We start from the raw sequence: 14159 nt of genomic DNA, 5'->3' as shown, positions 1-14159 counted from the left end.
CTTGCATTTCAAGACCCACCCCTTTTGCAATAGAAATCATATAGCAGGCTTTTCAAGCCAATAATGATACATGATCGCATTTTGATTCGTCAATGTATAATGGCTGTTATTAATGGTCAGGGTCAGATGACCAGCTAACGATCTCTATAAGAATGGACACCGTTTCTCTTTTGAAATATCGAAATGCGTAGAAAGCAAGAGCAACATATGCTTTGTCAACACGTGTCATACTCAAGCTTAATGTTCGAAAAAAAGGAATAGCATGGTTTATATTACATTCCCAAACGTTTTGTATTAACATAATGATCATAACAATATATCCTTGACATGACCGGCTCTGACACTCTCTACCTTACAGTACTATATAATAAATCGACGACCCTTCGCTAGCGACGATAGGGCTATGTGTTCTGACGTAGTTATGAGGCTTTTGAAAGAATCCTTCGAATTTCCTAAAGGTGAAATCTTTGTCGACGCAATCTGCTGATACGATGACATAAAGCAAGTACATTGGAATTAAATAATCTTATGTATTGAACTAATTATTTTCTTTGCGCTTTTACGAAACAATGTTTTATATGAAAATAATGCTACCAATAGCATACGATGCAAATACAGTAGCAAGTCATATACTTCATATTTTGAAAGAGATACGATATAATAAGCACAATGAAAACAAAAGCATAATAATGACCGTTCTAAAATATGCTGTCAAGAACACATTTTGCCTATCCCATGTAATGTACAAAATAGTTCTATTTTCTCAACTCTTCGCATAAATTGATATCTACGGAATATGAACTAGTGGTTTGAATGGTATGAGGGTAGTGAATGTCACACATAACATCTCAGATAATGTAAGTACACCTTGGACCGAATTTGTTTAAAATGCATTAATATGTTGTGGTAATGCAAACATATCATCATATAAACAACCTCCGGATCTTATAACTAACACAGCTACATTAAGACCGGCATGGGCCAGATATCGAAAGAGGTATTATTGATAGAACCATTACATAATAAATCGATCTTATAACATAGTGAAAAATTAAATCTATAAATAATTTCATAAATATTCTGTCATGTATACCTTTCAAAACAAAAATTTCAACACAACTTTGAATACACTGAAATCTGTATAGGAAATTCTAGTCTGAAAATCGCATGTTGGACTCCTTAGAGAATGCAGATAGATAGTCATGGCAATATGATACAGCTGATGTCAATATTTACGAAACGGAATGTATACCTTATAATTAATTTAACTATAATTGTATGCATAAACCCTTTCTAAAACTGAGTTTAAATCACATATTTTATATTATTACGAACGTTTACACGACAGACGTTACTGACACGCAAAAAGCGGCGTGATTTTGCACAAACAGTATATTTACTTTCTGCGAGATAGGAGTAGTGTTCTTAAACATACATGTATATCTATCTATCTATCTATCTGTATATATATATATATATATATATATATATATATATATATATATATATATATATATATATATATATATATATATATATATATATATATATATATATATATATATATATATATATATATATATATATATATATATATATATATATATATATATATATATATATATATATATATATATATAATTTGATACAAATTGTTACCAGATCTAAATTTGACTTCAAGGGAAGAGAGGATGAGTAACCAAATGTGGAATGTGGTGCGAATACATGCAAAACGTGTTCAAATATAATAGAAGGAAACTCATTAACAATTATAAATATTAAGCTATTTAAAGTTAAACATGACATAAATTCTAATTCAAGAAATGTGATTTATGCATTGATATGTTTGAAATGTGAAGCCTTTCATATAGGCTAGAAAAGACATAAACTAAAGAGAAAGATAATGACAGCAGATTGACAAACAAACAAAAACAGAAGACTTTGAGTTATTAAAAGCCAAACAACATGTAAATAACTGTTTAGTAGGAAACTTCAAAGTCTTTCTCTTATATAAAATATTCACTAATAATACATCTTTAAATGAGAAAAGGAACTGTATTTCAGAAGTACTCTACACTCTGACCTTAATAGCTCAAGCTAATTCTTTATAAAAATTAAAACACGACTATTGATTCGTTGTATCAACACACTAATACATTTTCATATTAAGATGACTAAATAACTTTTTAATTGTTTTAATTTATATGGATAGCATTTTAAGCTGTATCTATGAAAATAAATGACGTAATTGATTTTACAATGACGTCAAATGGTTTATTTTCAAAACATATTGTAAATGAACCATGCTCTATATACAAATACAGGTATAAAAATAAAGTAGAAATAGTATCGGTCAAAAACACACTATGTTCAATCTAAGCTTTGAATATTTAATGGGTATTTTCCTATAAACAAAGTGAGTTGCAATATTTAAGTGTGACAGCAGATGATAATATACTGCCCACACAGTTTCTTTACAAATATAAGAAGCTGCAAGATTTAATTTTCACGGTATAATTTATTATACTATCAACATATTTTTGCTTTATATTTATTATTATTATTATTTTTTTTGGGGGGGGTATAAATAAATTTGATTTCCAGGCATGTGTGACTCTCACCATAATGCTTCTATAAAAGGCCTGGTTGTAAAAATGTCGTACATGGTAATCATGATTACAATGACAAGAAACGGATTTATATTTAAGTTTGGAGACACCAAAGTTATCGAAATACGAGGCGGAGATCTATGCCCAACATTGTTTATGGTCGTTGGTGCAAAACCTAAAATGACTGTACACAGCCATATGGACATCAATTATCTTGTGAGAAAGGTGAATTTTATATGATGTCAATGTGCAGATCAAACAATGTGCGATCGTTCTAAAAAAATGAACCCAACTGAACATCATATCAATTATAGTAAAAATTGTTCTTTAAAATATTGCGAAATATGTCTCTTCTTCATAAAAACTTCAAGATGTGGAGTGTAATCAATATTGTTTGACTCCGCAGCACATGATATTCTTAAACACGTTACAAACCAACCGCATCGTAGCAACAATAATATTAAATAGTTATAAGTTTGGTAAAACACAGTCGTTTCTTAGTGAAAACTTTGGATTTAGTAAAGATCGTAGGTTTAACTTGATGGCTCCGCTCTTTGTTCGAATTATTATTTGGGCAACAACGCTTTACCATCCCATTTCTGTGTGACTCCTTGACATAAGAATGTTATAAAGGCTATGCACTGTAATGGATGCAAATAAATAAGTGGATACTCTTTCGGTGGCAACGACATCTTCACGAACAACGGAATCTGCAACAAGGACTGAGGGGCAGAATGATTTGGTGTAACTTGCAAATCAGGCGTACATATCTCTCTCATCTCTCTCTCTCTATTTCTATCTGTATGTACATATGTTCCAATTTCAGATTTTGTCTAGCTATCAATTATTTAACATTAGATTATCCGTGGTCTGGCATAGTTTCCAGGCATTTTTAAGGGTTTGAAAATTACATTCAAATATTTTATATTTCCTTTTATAATTTCAGAGAGACACAGTCATATTGTAACCATCGTTGTTGTTCCCGCTGTGATCTGCGTCATGGTTCTGTTGGTTGTCACAATGATCACAGTAAAGAGATGGCGAAGGTAACATTACAATCGACGTATTTGTACTAATTAATATTTCACATGCCAAATGACCGTGGTGAATGCGTATTATTGCAACACTGAAATTAATAGTACTCAATGTTAAGTTTCGCAATCGTTCAATAAAATATTAAATTCATCAGTAACATTTATGTTAAACATACAGCAATTTGATTGAGATTGCTAACAACATATTTGCTTTTTATTTGTACAGCAAAGAAAAAGGAATGTTTGGAAATAGGAAATACCAAGGGCAGAACCTCGTTCCTAGAGTGAACGAGTTAGTAGGTTATGATGACCCACAACAAGAAGAAATCGAAGAAATGGCTGTTAGTGAAGGTGATTGATATTTCTGTCTATATATCACGTTCTGTTATGAGTGGGTTGAAAGGCTTGGTACATTTCCACTTCCGCAGCAAACTTTAGTTGAAGGAATATATGTTATTATGATAATAGTTCTGAAAGTTAAAGCCGTTACAGCCGTTGGTATAGGTAAAACAAATGACCGGAACATAACTCTTGGAGTACACGTCATGAATATCAAGCAAACAGGAAATCAGGCATTTCGATAAGTTATACTTATTGATTATCTCCGAAAAACCGAGTAACCTTGTCTATGAAGAGAGAAAGGGGTTGAGGATTATATAAAAAGTTATATGTAAAGTTTTACAAAGACAATGATTTGTCTGTTTTATTTGTTTGTCTATGTTTTGTACTTGCCCTTGAAAAAGTCTCATTAGGCTAGTTAGATACTATTTTTGCGCCGTTCGTAGTCAGTCTATTACATTTATCTTAGTCACTTAATCTGGACCCAGTGCACTTGAAAGGACTGTTATTCACCATATGATTTGCATTCTTTATATATATATATTGTTTCCATACCTTTCTAACATTTACATACGATATTTTTTTACACAGGCACTATTTGAATGGGGTAGAAACTACAGCGTTTATACCATCTTTTAAAAGACTCGACACCTTATCCCGTTGTGGAAATAAATGGACTAAATAATTATATTTCATTAATCTTTCAAATATACTCTATCTGTGTTACTATTTTAACCATATTCTCGGGGAATCAATGCAATAAAAGAAAACCTGTTTTCAGAGCCATTGTATCACAATACGGAGAGAAAAGCACAACTGATGGCTCTGTGTATACCGGATTTATCATTTTGGGACTATGTTATGAAGAAGAAAGCAAACAAGGAAGAATATGAATCCGAGTTCCAAGTAAGTCGGAATCCTTGTTATGTAAGAATAAGTCATTAAATGTTCTGTATGAGAACAGATATTTAACCTCAATCCAAACTCCTTGATATTTGAAAACAAATTTTACTGGACAGGCCATCATAACTCAGAATCCTTGCTTTATGAAAACAAAAGGGTAACTGACAGTTAATCACAAGCCAGACTCCATACTATATATAAACAAACTATAACTGACAGGTAGTCACTTTGTTCTCTTTTGCTCTTGATAAGGGCAAATTTGGGGCTGGTATGTAACAGTCATTTTAAACTCCGACAGGTAGTCAATCTCGATTAAACGTATTATTATCTACGCTTGGCAATAGGTTAAGAGATTAACACTTATATCGTCAATGCAATTCAATTTACAGTTATTATTTGATATTTTAAAATACAATACACTAATCTAAGTAATCATTTATTTTTCTTCATAATATATAAAGGGTTGCTCTTTGCACAATTTAGTGTACATGTGTACCAGAATGATAATAGGTTGTCTATGTGTTAAATCACTATCGTACATCTTTGCATTTGTAAATACCTGTTTTTTTTTTTTCGGGCGGCTTCTGGGAAGATTTACATTCTTATATGTTACTTTTCCTATTTGTCTTAACTGCAGGAGTTGACTAGAGGACTTTCAAAGAAGTGCGACGCAGCACTAGCGAATCCTTTGAAGAACCGATACAAATTAATTTATCCCTGTACGTATATTCTTATACCAACTTGTTTTGTGCTGACCGTTATACTTAAGATTGCATTTTTCAAACCGTCTGCTAAGACCTCTTTCGTGCAACTTAAACATGTTAAGTACACCCAGCAGTAGCTGACAGAAGTTTGATATTCCTAGAGTATATAAATGCATGTCAACTTGTTGGCGATACTTAATTAACTAATGCTACATTTTAAAACAACTGAAATATCCCTCTGGGAAATGCTTCAGCCATACTGAATCTCCCCGGTAATGGTGAAAATTACTTTATACAGACCTCGAAAGAAATATGATGGCAACATCTACATTACAGACAGATTCAGCATCAAAACACTGGCTAAATTAGGTTTCATCCTGTCATCATATATTTTATATAGTTGCCATATATTGCAGTATGATATAAACCACATTTTTAACTTAATATTAATTCGATAGTCTCTCAACTCATGTTTGAAAGATCTCAAATACATTAATGACACCAGACTGTTCTCAAGTTGTCATAAAGTCATGCAAGAAAATAATTTCAGACTGGCTAAGACAGCCCAAAATGTTGGGCTATATGTAGGTATCTGCAAGAGAAAATGAATGAAAATGAATCAGCTACCTCATCAACAACATGGACAAAGAGGATAAGCTGAGCTACGTGAAATCTAAACAGTGAAATATAAAACAATCCAAGAATCAGCTAAGCCAGCATGTGCTTCATATTCTGAAGAACGTCTTGGGAAGCAAAGGGAAACGTAAACAAAGCTAACGATCTTCAACAGAAATGACCTCAAGGTGTTATTATATGGCTCAGAGTGCCGGACGCTTACAAAAAGATAAACCAAAGCATGTTGTCCAAACTGTGAAAAGGAGGAGATGAAACTAGCTTGGGGTTGTGTACATAATGTTACCTGGCGCACTACTTAAAACATAATTACGCTTGACAGAGCGTAAATAGGTTCGCAACATGGCGACGAACAAATGAGAAAGAGATGAAGACTTGCGGTCTGACATGGAAAAGCACTAATAGACAGGCTTCAGGCTGGAAACCGTGTTTCTCGCACGTGTAAGCCTTATGTGCCATGTAAGGCGCGAAAAGAATTTGAATGAATGAATAATACTGCCTAAATTGTGCAACAATCTCTTGCAACAGAACATATGAAACGTATGAATTATCAGCCACTCTACTTTTCGAACGTGTTTCAAATGTTGTTTTCAAGGACGTATACTACATTGCGTTTCTTGGGGAAAATATAATGGCAGTGCTCTATGCTTAAATATTAGAGATACTGTTTAGATATCAAGTTTAGTTTTGAAATTTTTAGAAAGACTGAAAGTCTAAATAATAACCTAACCTAAGATTTTATCTTCACTAGTTTGTGTAAACATGTCAACACCGAAAAACAAGAGAATAGTTTCTAATTTAACTATGTTTCATATGCCACATGTATACACAAGGTCGTAGAACTTGATGCAATTAGAACAAACATAATTTTCATGAGATAAAATATTGCTATCATGGTCTAGGAAGTAACGTTCTAGTATCAAAAATGTATGTGACAAATATAAGGTTTGAATGCCCCTGCCTACAAAGACAAGATTGAAAAGAAAGGGTATATGACGACAAAATAATCAATTCAATTCCATAAAGCAGACATTAAATGTTAGTCTGAACCAACACATTTTGGTGTAATGATCTTTGGTAAGTTATACGTAGATCTTACGTCCACTGAAGTAATGGACTTTGCATGCTATCCTGATGCAGTACAAGACAAACAATGGTTTGTTAAGTCAGAGACTAGCCTCAAAGCGTAGTCTTCAACATGCATCCAATTCAGGTGCATGTTCACGAGAACCGAGCTCACAGATTCATCCGAATTCAAAACAGCTTGAGAACAAGAAAATAAACTCGTAATTATTATTCGATATCCATTTGATTTTTCATAGGTGATCAACGTTCATGATTTGTTTGTTTTCTTAAATTTCCATTATCTCACAGACAATACCAATTTAGGTGAATGTATTGAGGGTTGACACTATGTTCTTATATACATCTGATAGAGATATTGATGCACACGTAACATAGGCAGCATATTTCTTCCTAGGTTCATCATAGTTTCATTCGTGTTGTTAAAGTTCTCTGACACGCAAAATGTGCAGGTAACTCTTGTTACATTTGTGCATAGTTTTGTATTATTCTTTTCCTCACAGGTGTTTTATCACTTATACATCATTTTTACAGATGATTTCAACAGAGTTGTGCTCAAACGAGGTTCAGAACAGTGTCCTGACCATATGAATGGCGACGACTATATTAACGCAAGCCATATCAAGGTATTACACACTTTAAGTTGTAATCATGGAGGTAATTGTTGTTTCTGTTACTATTGTTATATTTATATTAGTTGCAGATTTTGTAGCAGTAGTTTTTAATAATAATAATAATAATAATAATTATATGAATTATGATTATGATTATTATTATTATTATTATTATTATTATTATTTCAAAGTAGAATTTAAGTAGAGGAGAGTGGGGTAAGAAGAAAATAAAGTCCACGGGTATTATATAGAACATTGAGCATGATGTAATAGCCAACATCGACGGAATTGATGTTCTTTATAATCTAGCATCTAGCTTACATAGCTTTATAATCTGGCCTAGTTTTGCTAAATATGTCAAATCGCTTGACATGCTGAGATTTTTCAGATTTAGTTTGATTTACATCTACTTATAATTGATAACTTGAGATATATGCGTTGCACACATATTTGTTTACATCTTTGAAAAGAATTTTGTCTGATCTGTGAAATTACGTCTATACAATATGCACATTGATCGTTTCATAAGTAACATATATGCTAGGGTATCTGGTGGACAAGGCTGCGTATACAGAATAAAATGTTTCTCAATTCATGACAAGAAGGGCCATGATTGAGTAGATTTCAAGTACTACTAATGACAATTCAACTTTTAATTACACATAAGTAAAGGCACGTAGCTACACGGAAGTATGGTATGTGTGATTCCGTATTTTAGTTAGAACACTATCAAGCTGGATGAGTGTGCGTATAGCAGGAACAAAGGATGTCTTAAACGAAATAAACGCCAAAAATATTTGAACATACTCTTCTTGTAACTAACTTTACAACTGAAGTAACACAGCGTTATTAATATAACCGTCAGAAGGTAAATTTATTAAATTAAGAAAGATATACAACGTTTAATATGGATGATACTGAGTCATCGAACACACGCACACACACACACACACACACACACACACATACATACATATATATATATATATATATATATATATATATATATATATATATATATATATATATATATATATATATATATATATATATATATAGGGAAGTTAGTAAAAGAAACCTCACATACATTCATGAGTTAAACTCACGTGCGACTACAGCTTGCCTAGATTATGCTGCATATTATTCTGGACCACACTGATAATAGAAAACTTTAAATAAATAAGTTCGTGATAGTTTCCTAAATCAGTTTATCAAAACCCAAAACGTAGAAGGAGAACGAATACAGCAATTTTCACTCATTCATTATTCTATATCCTATAGGGTATTATTAATGACCTGATCGTCAAATGCATATTTGGGACAGGTGACCATTCAGTTCTTGAATATACGTGTAATGTGTACCAATGTAAAGATAATGCAATCACTTGAAGTGCATGTTCAGCAAAGGGGATGATGAAAACAACGGTTACTGTTTTAGACATCGACTGTAAGGTGGAATTCAGTGGTACAGCACGTACAAGTTTGGAATTTTCCAAGTAAATCACCAAATAATTATCAGAAGGATGCTGCTAAACTCTTGAAGTGCACAAGCTCAGAGAGAGAGAGAGAGAGAGAGAGAGAGAGAGAGAGTATTCCAGATTTGCAAGGACCATCTTGGGCAGGCATGTGCGACCAAAAGCCCTCGATCTGTTTATATCCACTTATTTTTTAGGGTGTGGGTTTAGTAATCGCGTATCCTGTACGCGCCTTGGGTAAGTTGCACATGCCTGATATAGAGACACAGTGACATGAAGAGCAAACACTAAAAATGCAGATGGTTTAGCGGATTGTATCCCTTCTGTGTTCGAATTGGCACAGAATGTTAAAATACCGAAATGTATGAACAAGCTATACCCCTTTTTAATATCTTGAAAATAACTAATAAAATGTTAGAATAAGTACTTACATAAACTAAATGTTTGATTCGTCTGTCCATAATGGATTAAATCCCAGAGATACAAATGAGTACAGTACGTGTATTTACAATTTTGTGGACTTCGTAACAAGATAACCGCGATGGGATTGGATTACAACAGAAAGCTTTTGATGTCGCCAAAGATATAATGTTTACTTATGAATGTTTCAATGATAAAGACTGTTTGATTCGTTCACCCACAAAATCCAAATATTGGATATTTAACAAAATATACACAAGCCTGACAATGTTGCGATTTAAATGAAATGGGTACTTATATGCAAGAAAAGCCTTAAATAGTAAAACTTTACAATGATTAAAGATTCAATGTGATTCAACACAAACAATGGAAGCAATGATAATACGTAAACATTAACACTTTCCACATGAAAATGATATAGTTCACTCAAACAATGAAATATGACACGTTTTCACTCAAATAGTGAAATATGGTTAGTTTTCACTCAAATAATGAAATATGATATAAAACGTTTTGATATATGTCTTGCGGAGTCGAACAAATCAGAAAGGTCTTCTCAGTCTCAGCGCTCTGTCGAATGATTGAGGGGCCACCACGAACGGTATGCGCCTCCTGGTCTGCCTAAAGATCCGTATAATCTCTTGTTCTATGCAGACACGTTGGTCCAGAAGCCTTGGTTCTTCCCCACGCGTTGACGTTTATCTTCGTCCGGACCAAAGTCAACCGCCGACAGCAGCACACCGGGGATAACACAACCCAAAATAGCACCACTACTAAACAACACCTACAATATGGTGCATATACGGAGATAGAGTGTGACTGTCCCTCCGCCTCACCTTCACTCTTTCAGCATTACACTCAGCATTAACCAGTCATCATTCAATTAATCAACGATTAGTCATCAATGATCAATGAGTCAGCTGAAAATATAATATCCGTGTACTACAAATGACACGGTCATGTATAACGGCACGTAATGACGTCATGTAGTGTAAACTTGAGTTGATTTTATACAAATTATATTATCGGGACTACTGTGCAAAATGAACCTGTGTCTGACAAGAATCATAGAATACTTAACGTAACACCTTATCTTCCTTAATAAATAGAACATTTTTGAGAATATACTCGTTCTGTTAAGTTACTTACCGGCAAACCATGAAACAGACTATGACATTGCAGTATACGACACAGGTCGGAATGACATAAAATTTAAGATAAATGTGATAGTAAAAAATTTTTATGCAATAATACAATTAGGAAAAATATTATTTAACTCACTTACCTCTATTGATGGAGATCGCGTGTCATAAAGTGTTTTGCTCACTGATAAGACTTTTCGTAATGTCATATTCTATTCTACGATGAGGTTACATATGCATAGGCCATGTAGCCATACTCATCATTTATCCCATCATAAGCACTTTGTTCAATTGTTAATATGACATATAAGATTGGAAATTATGAAGTTATCATTTATATACAGCATAATATAAATTTGGAACAATCTGTCTGCGGAACAATGGTGAGCACAATTTAATCAAAGCATCCAAAAACAGAGTAAATATATTTTGAAATAAACACATATAATATGACTATTCAGAACCCATTATGTGTACTGTCGTAGATGACATTCAGCCGAAGGTTGTAAAATATGAAACTAACATAAGTTGTAAAATGCCTTCAGTCAATAGAGAATTGGTGAGTAAATATTGAGTATTGTATTAAACTGATAATGTAAACGAAATACCCTTTTCCTTCCCAGAGGAAATTTTTAAGAATTAATAAATATCATGACATTTTAGATCTCTTTTCAAAGATACTATTACTTCTTATTATATAATATTAAATAGATAGTGTTACTTGTCAATCTTTATCTATTTAATGAAATAATCTCAATTGAAAGAAATAGTTTGGGAATGCTGTGAAACGAAGTATAGTTGTTTCCACAAGGAATGGAAGCAAACTGCCTTACTTTGAAGTTATACATTTAATTTTCGTCAGATAATTTAATATAATTAGGAGCATGGTTTCATAACGATACTAATGTTGGATTAAGAGTATCCTAAACATCGAATTCACATTATGTTTAATTTTCTTTTAAGTATATGGAAGATGTTATATTTTGTTTCAATCCATGTAATATCAGATGCGAAAGGGATAATAATTCGCTGTTAAAACACATAATTCATCATTATAAATTAAAAACACAACGAACCAGTCACACATGTCTCTAAGCACAAATTACAATTGTATACTACTAATGGGTCAGCTGGATCCAATTGTGCATTTTTGTAGTGGTTGGTAGTTGCTATTTCCACTTGATTTTACAAACGTAAGAAACATTACCTATGATATTAAGCACGTATGTATACCCCAATTGATTGTCGGAACTTAAGACATCGGATAAATATTAAGACTTAGTATGCCAGGAAATATAATCTCCTATACGTCTGTGTTTCACCTTAATTTTTTATCCTTCAGGGTTATAATGAATGCAATCATTACATTGCTGCACAAGGTATGTAAACATATTACTCAGAGCTTGTATAATCAGTGTGTCTCTGTAACTGTTTTCTGCTTTAGTCGTTGAAAGGTTTATGTATTTAAACGAATTTTTGTTTTAAATTCGTAATTGGTCTCAGTAATTCTTGCTTCCCTAAAAGATCAGATATTACTTGAATTCAGAATATACATTGTTATCATTAGATAACACTTACACATCTTGTATCTATTTAGTAAGTCATCACAAGCACCACATCTGCTTCTTTAAACTTGTTAAATGATCCACTGGATTTCTAGTGTGAAAGGATATAAGTGCTTCCGTTTTTATATACGTTTAAAATTATAGTTTCAAACCAAGCATGTGGTCTGTACGGGTTTGATGTCAGGTCTATCTATCAAAACAAACATGCATACAACTGTCTGTTTGCCAGCAATTCGCGCGACCTGTTCACCTTAAAAACTGTACGAGACATACCATACATAATATTATCCTTCTTTCATACCATTGTCTTGAACAATCAACGGAATTTACCACATTGGTAATATTAATATTCTTTCAGCAATTTAAAATAATTACGACTATTCGTATTGTAAAGTTAGTTTATTGGTCCGATCTGTTCAATAATTCGTCATATGCTAATATCTATTCTGGTTTGATCTTGAACGTTCTTTGGGGTGACTTTGTCAGTTATATTTAAATGGAGAAAATATGTTTTCATTTTGTTTTTAAAGTATTGGGGACCTATTTTAAGGGTGCGTATTTGTTTGAATTTCTAGAGTTAATATGTATTACATAAATGTTTCGACTGGAGAGAAACAAAACCATGCGAAGATAGTCGTTAGTGAAATAGTTTAGAAATTCTGCAGACACATGAATCCGGTTCATATATGATAACTAATCGCTGAAAAGAATAGTTAATTATTTCATTACAGTCACAAGCCAATACGGTTCCTGACATTGTTTCCTTGTTGGAACATTATTTTAATCTGGAGTTAAATTTGAAACGATATTAGTCGATACATTTACGGTCTGAGTGTCAAATGCAAGTGTTATAAAACGATATTGCTTGACATAAGTGGTCAAAATACACCATATTAAGTGTTATATCAGGATGAAATCAAAAGGAATACACAATTACGCGAATACTATTAATATATCAATATGTACAGACACGTGTGTTATTTCGTATTCATTTCCTCGACTGTTTACATGCTATTCATAAAAGTTATCGGCATCTGGAAAACGGAACTTTATAACATGAACGCTCATGAGATTTGCGCACACGTTATATACCATGTGAGATTTGAAACTGTATTCGTTACATTTAACTTAAACCTATTAACTCTTCAAAAATTGCATTTACAAAATCACACACACACAAACATACATGCACACACAGGTACACACACACACACACACACACACACACACACACACACACACACACACACATATATATATATATATATATATATATATATATATATATATATAGATGCGAATAGAAAAACGTTAAGAAAGAAAAAAAAATGACAGTTGAAAAGAATCATTAAGTTTGTTTTATAAGTTCTTTTCACACTATATAGTTATACAAGGAAAGTTATGAAATTATCTATGTGCAGAAATCAAATTATTCAAATAGTTTTCGTTACAGGTCCCACTAAGGAAACAGTGGCCGATTTTTGGTGGATGGTCTGGCAAGAGAAAGCGGAATGCATAGTCATGTTAACAAATCTTATAGAAATGGGAAAGGTTTTTCAACTTTCATAAAAATTTACATATCGTATGTCGTGTTACTTTGATTCCCCTTTCTTGTTTGCTACATTACGCTTACGTATA

The 14159-nt window shown here is 32.6% G+C and overlaps 1 protein-coding gene across 3 annotated transcripts in view; it reads left to right on the top strand.

The window, feature by feature from the left end:
• LOC149797945 (receptor-type tyrosine-protein phosphatase alpha-like) overlaps window positions 1-14159 on the top strand; it is a 57440-nt gene that overhangs the window by 32167 nt on the left and 11114 nt on the right. For all 3 annotated transcript variants that reach the window (XM_089963009.1, XM_089963010.1, XM_089963011.1), the window contains 7 exons: window positions 3556-3655; window positions 3870-3994; window positions 4764-4888; window positions 5523-5604; window positions 7840-7931; window positions 12299-12335; window positions 13975-14072. In XM_089963009.1, the coding sequence (XP_089819135.1) occupies window positions 3556-3655; window positions 3870-3994; window positions 4764-4888; window positions 5523-5604; window positions 7840-7931; window positions 12299-12335; window positions 13975-14072 (659 nt within the window). The remainder of the gene's footprint in view (window positions 1-3555; window positions 3656-3869; window positions 3995-4763; window positions 4889-5522; window positions 5605-7839; window positions 7932-12298; window positions 12336-13974; window positions 14073-14159) is intronic.

Source organism: Sinohyriopsis cumingii, chromosome 6 (genome assembly GCF_028554795.1).
Source record: "Sinohyriopsis cumingii isolate HCF-2022 chromosome 6, ASM2855479v2, whole genome shotgun sequence".
NCBI lineage: Eukaryota > Metazoa > Mollusca > Bivalvia > Unionida > Unionidae > Sinohyriopsis > Sinohyriopsis cumingii.
The sequence above is the reverse complement of the archived record's forward strand: the minus strand, read 5'-3'. Positions and strand labels throughout refer to the sequence as shown.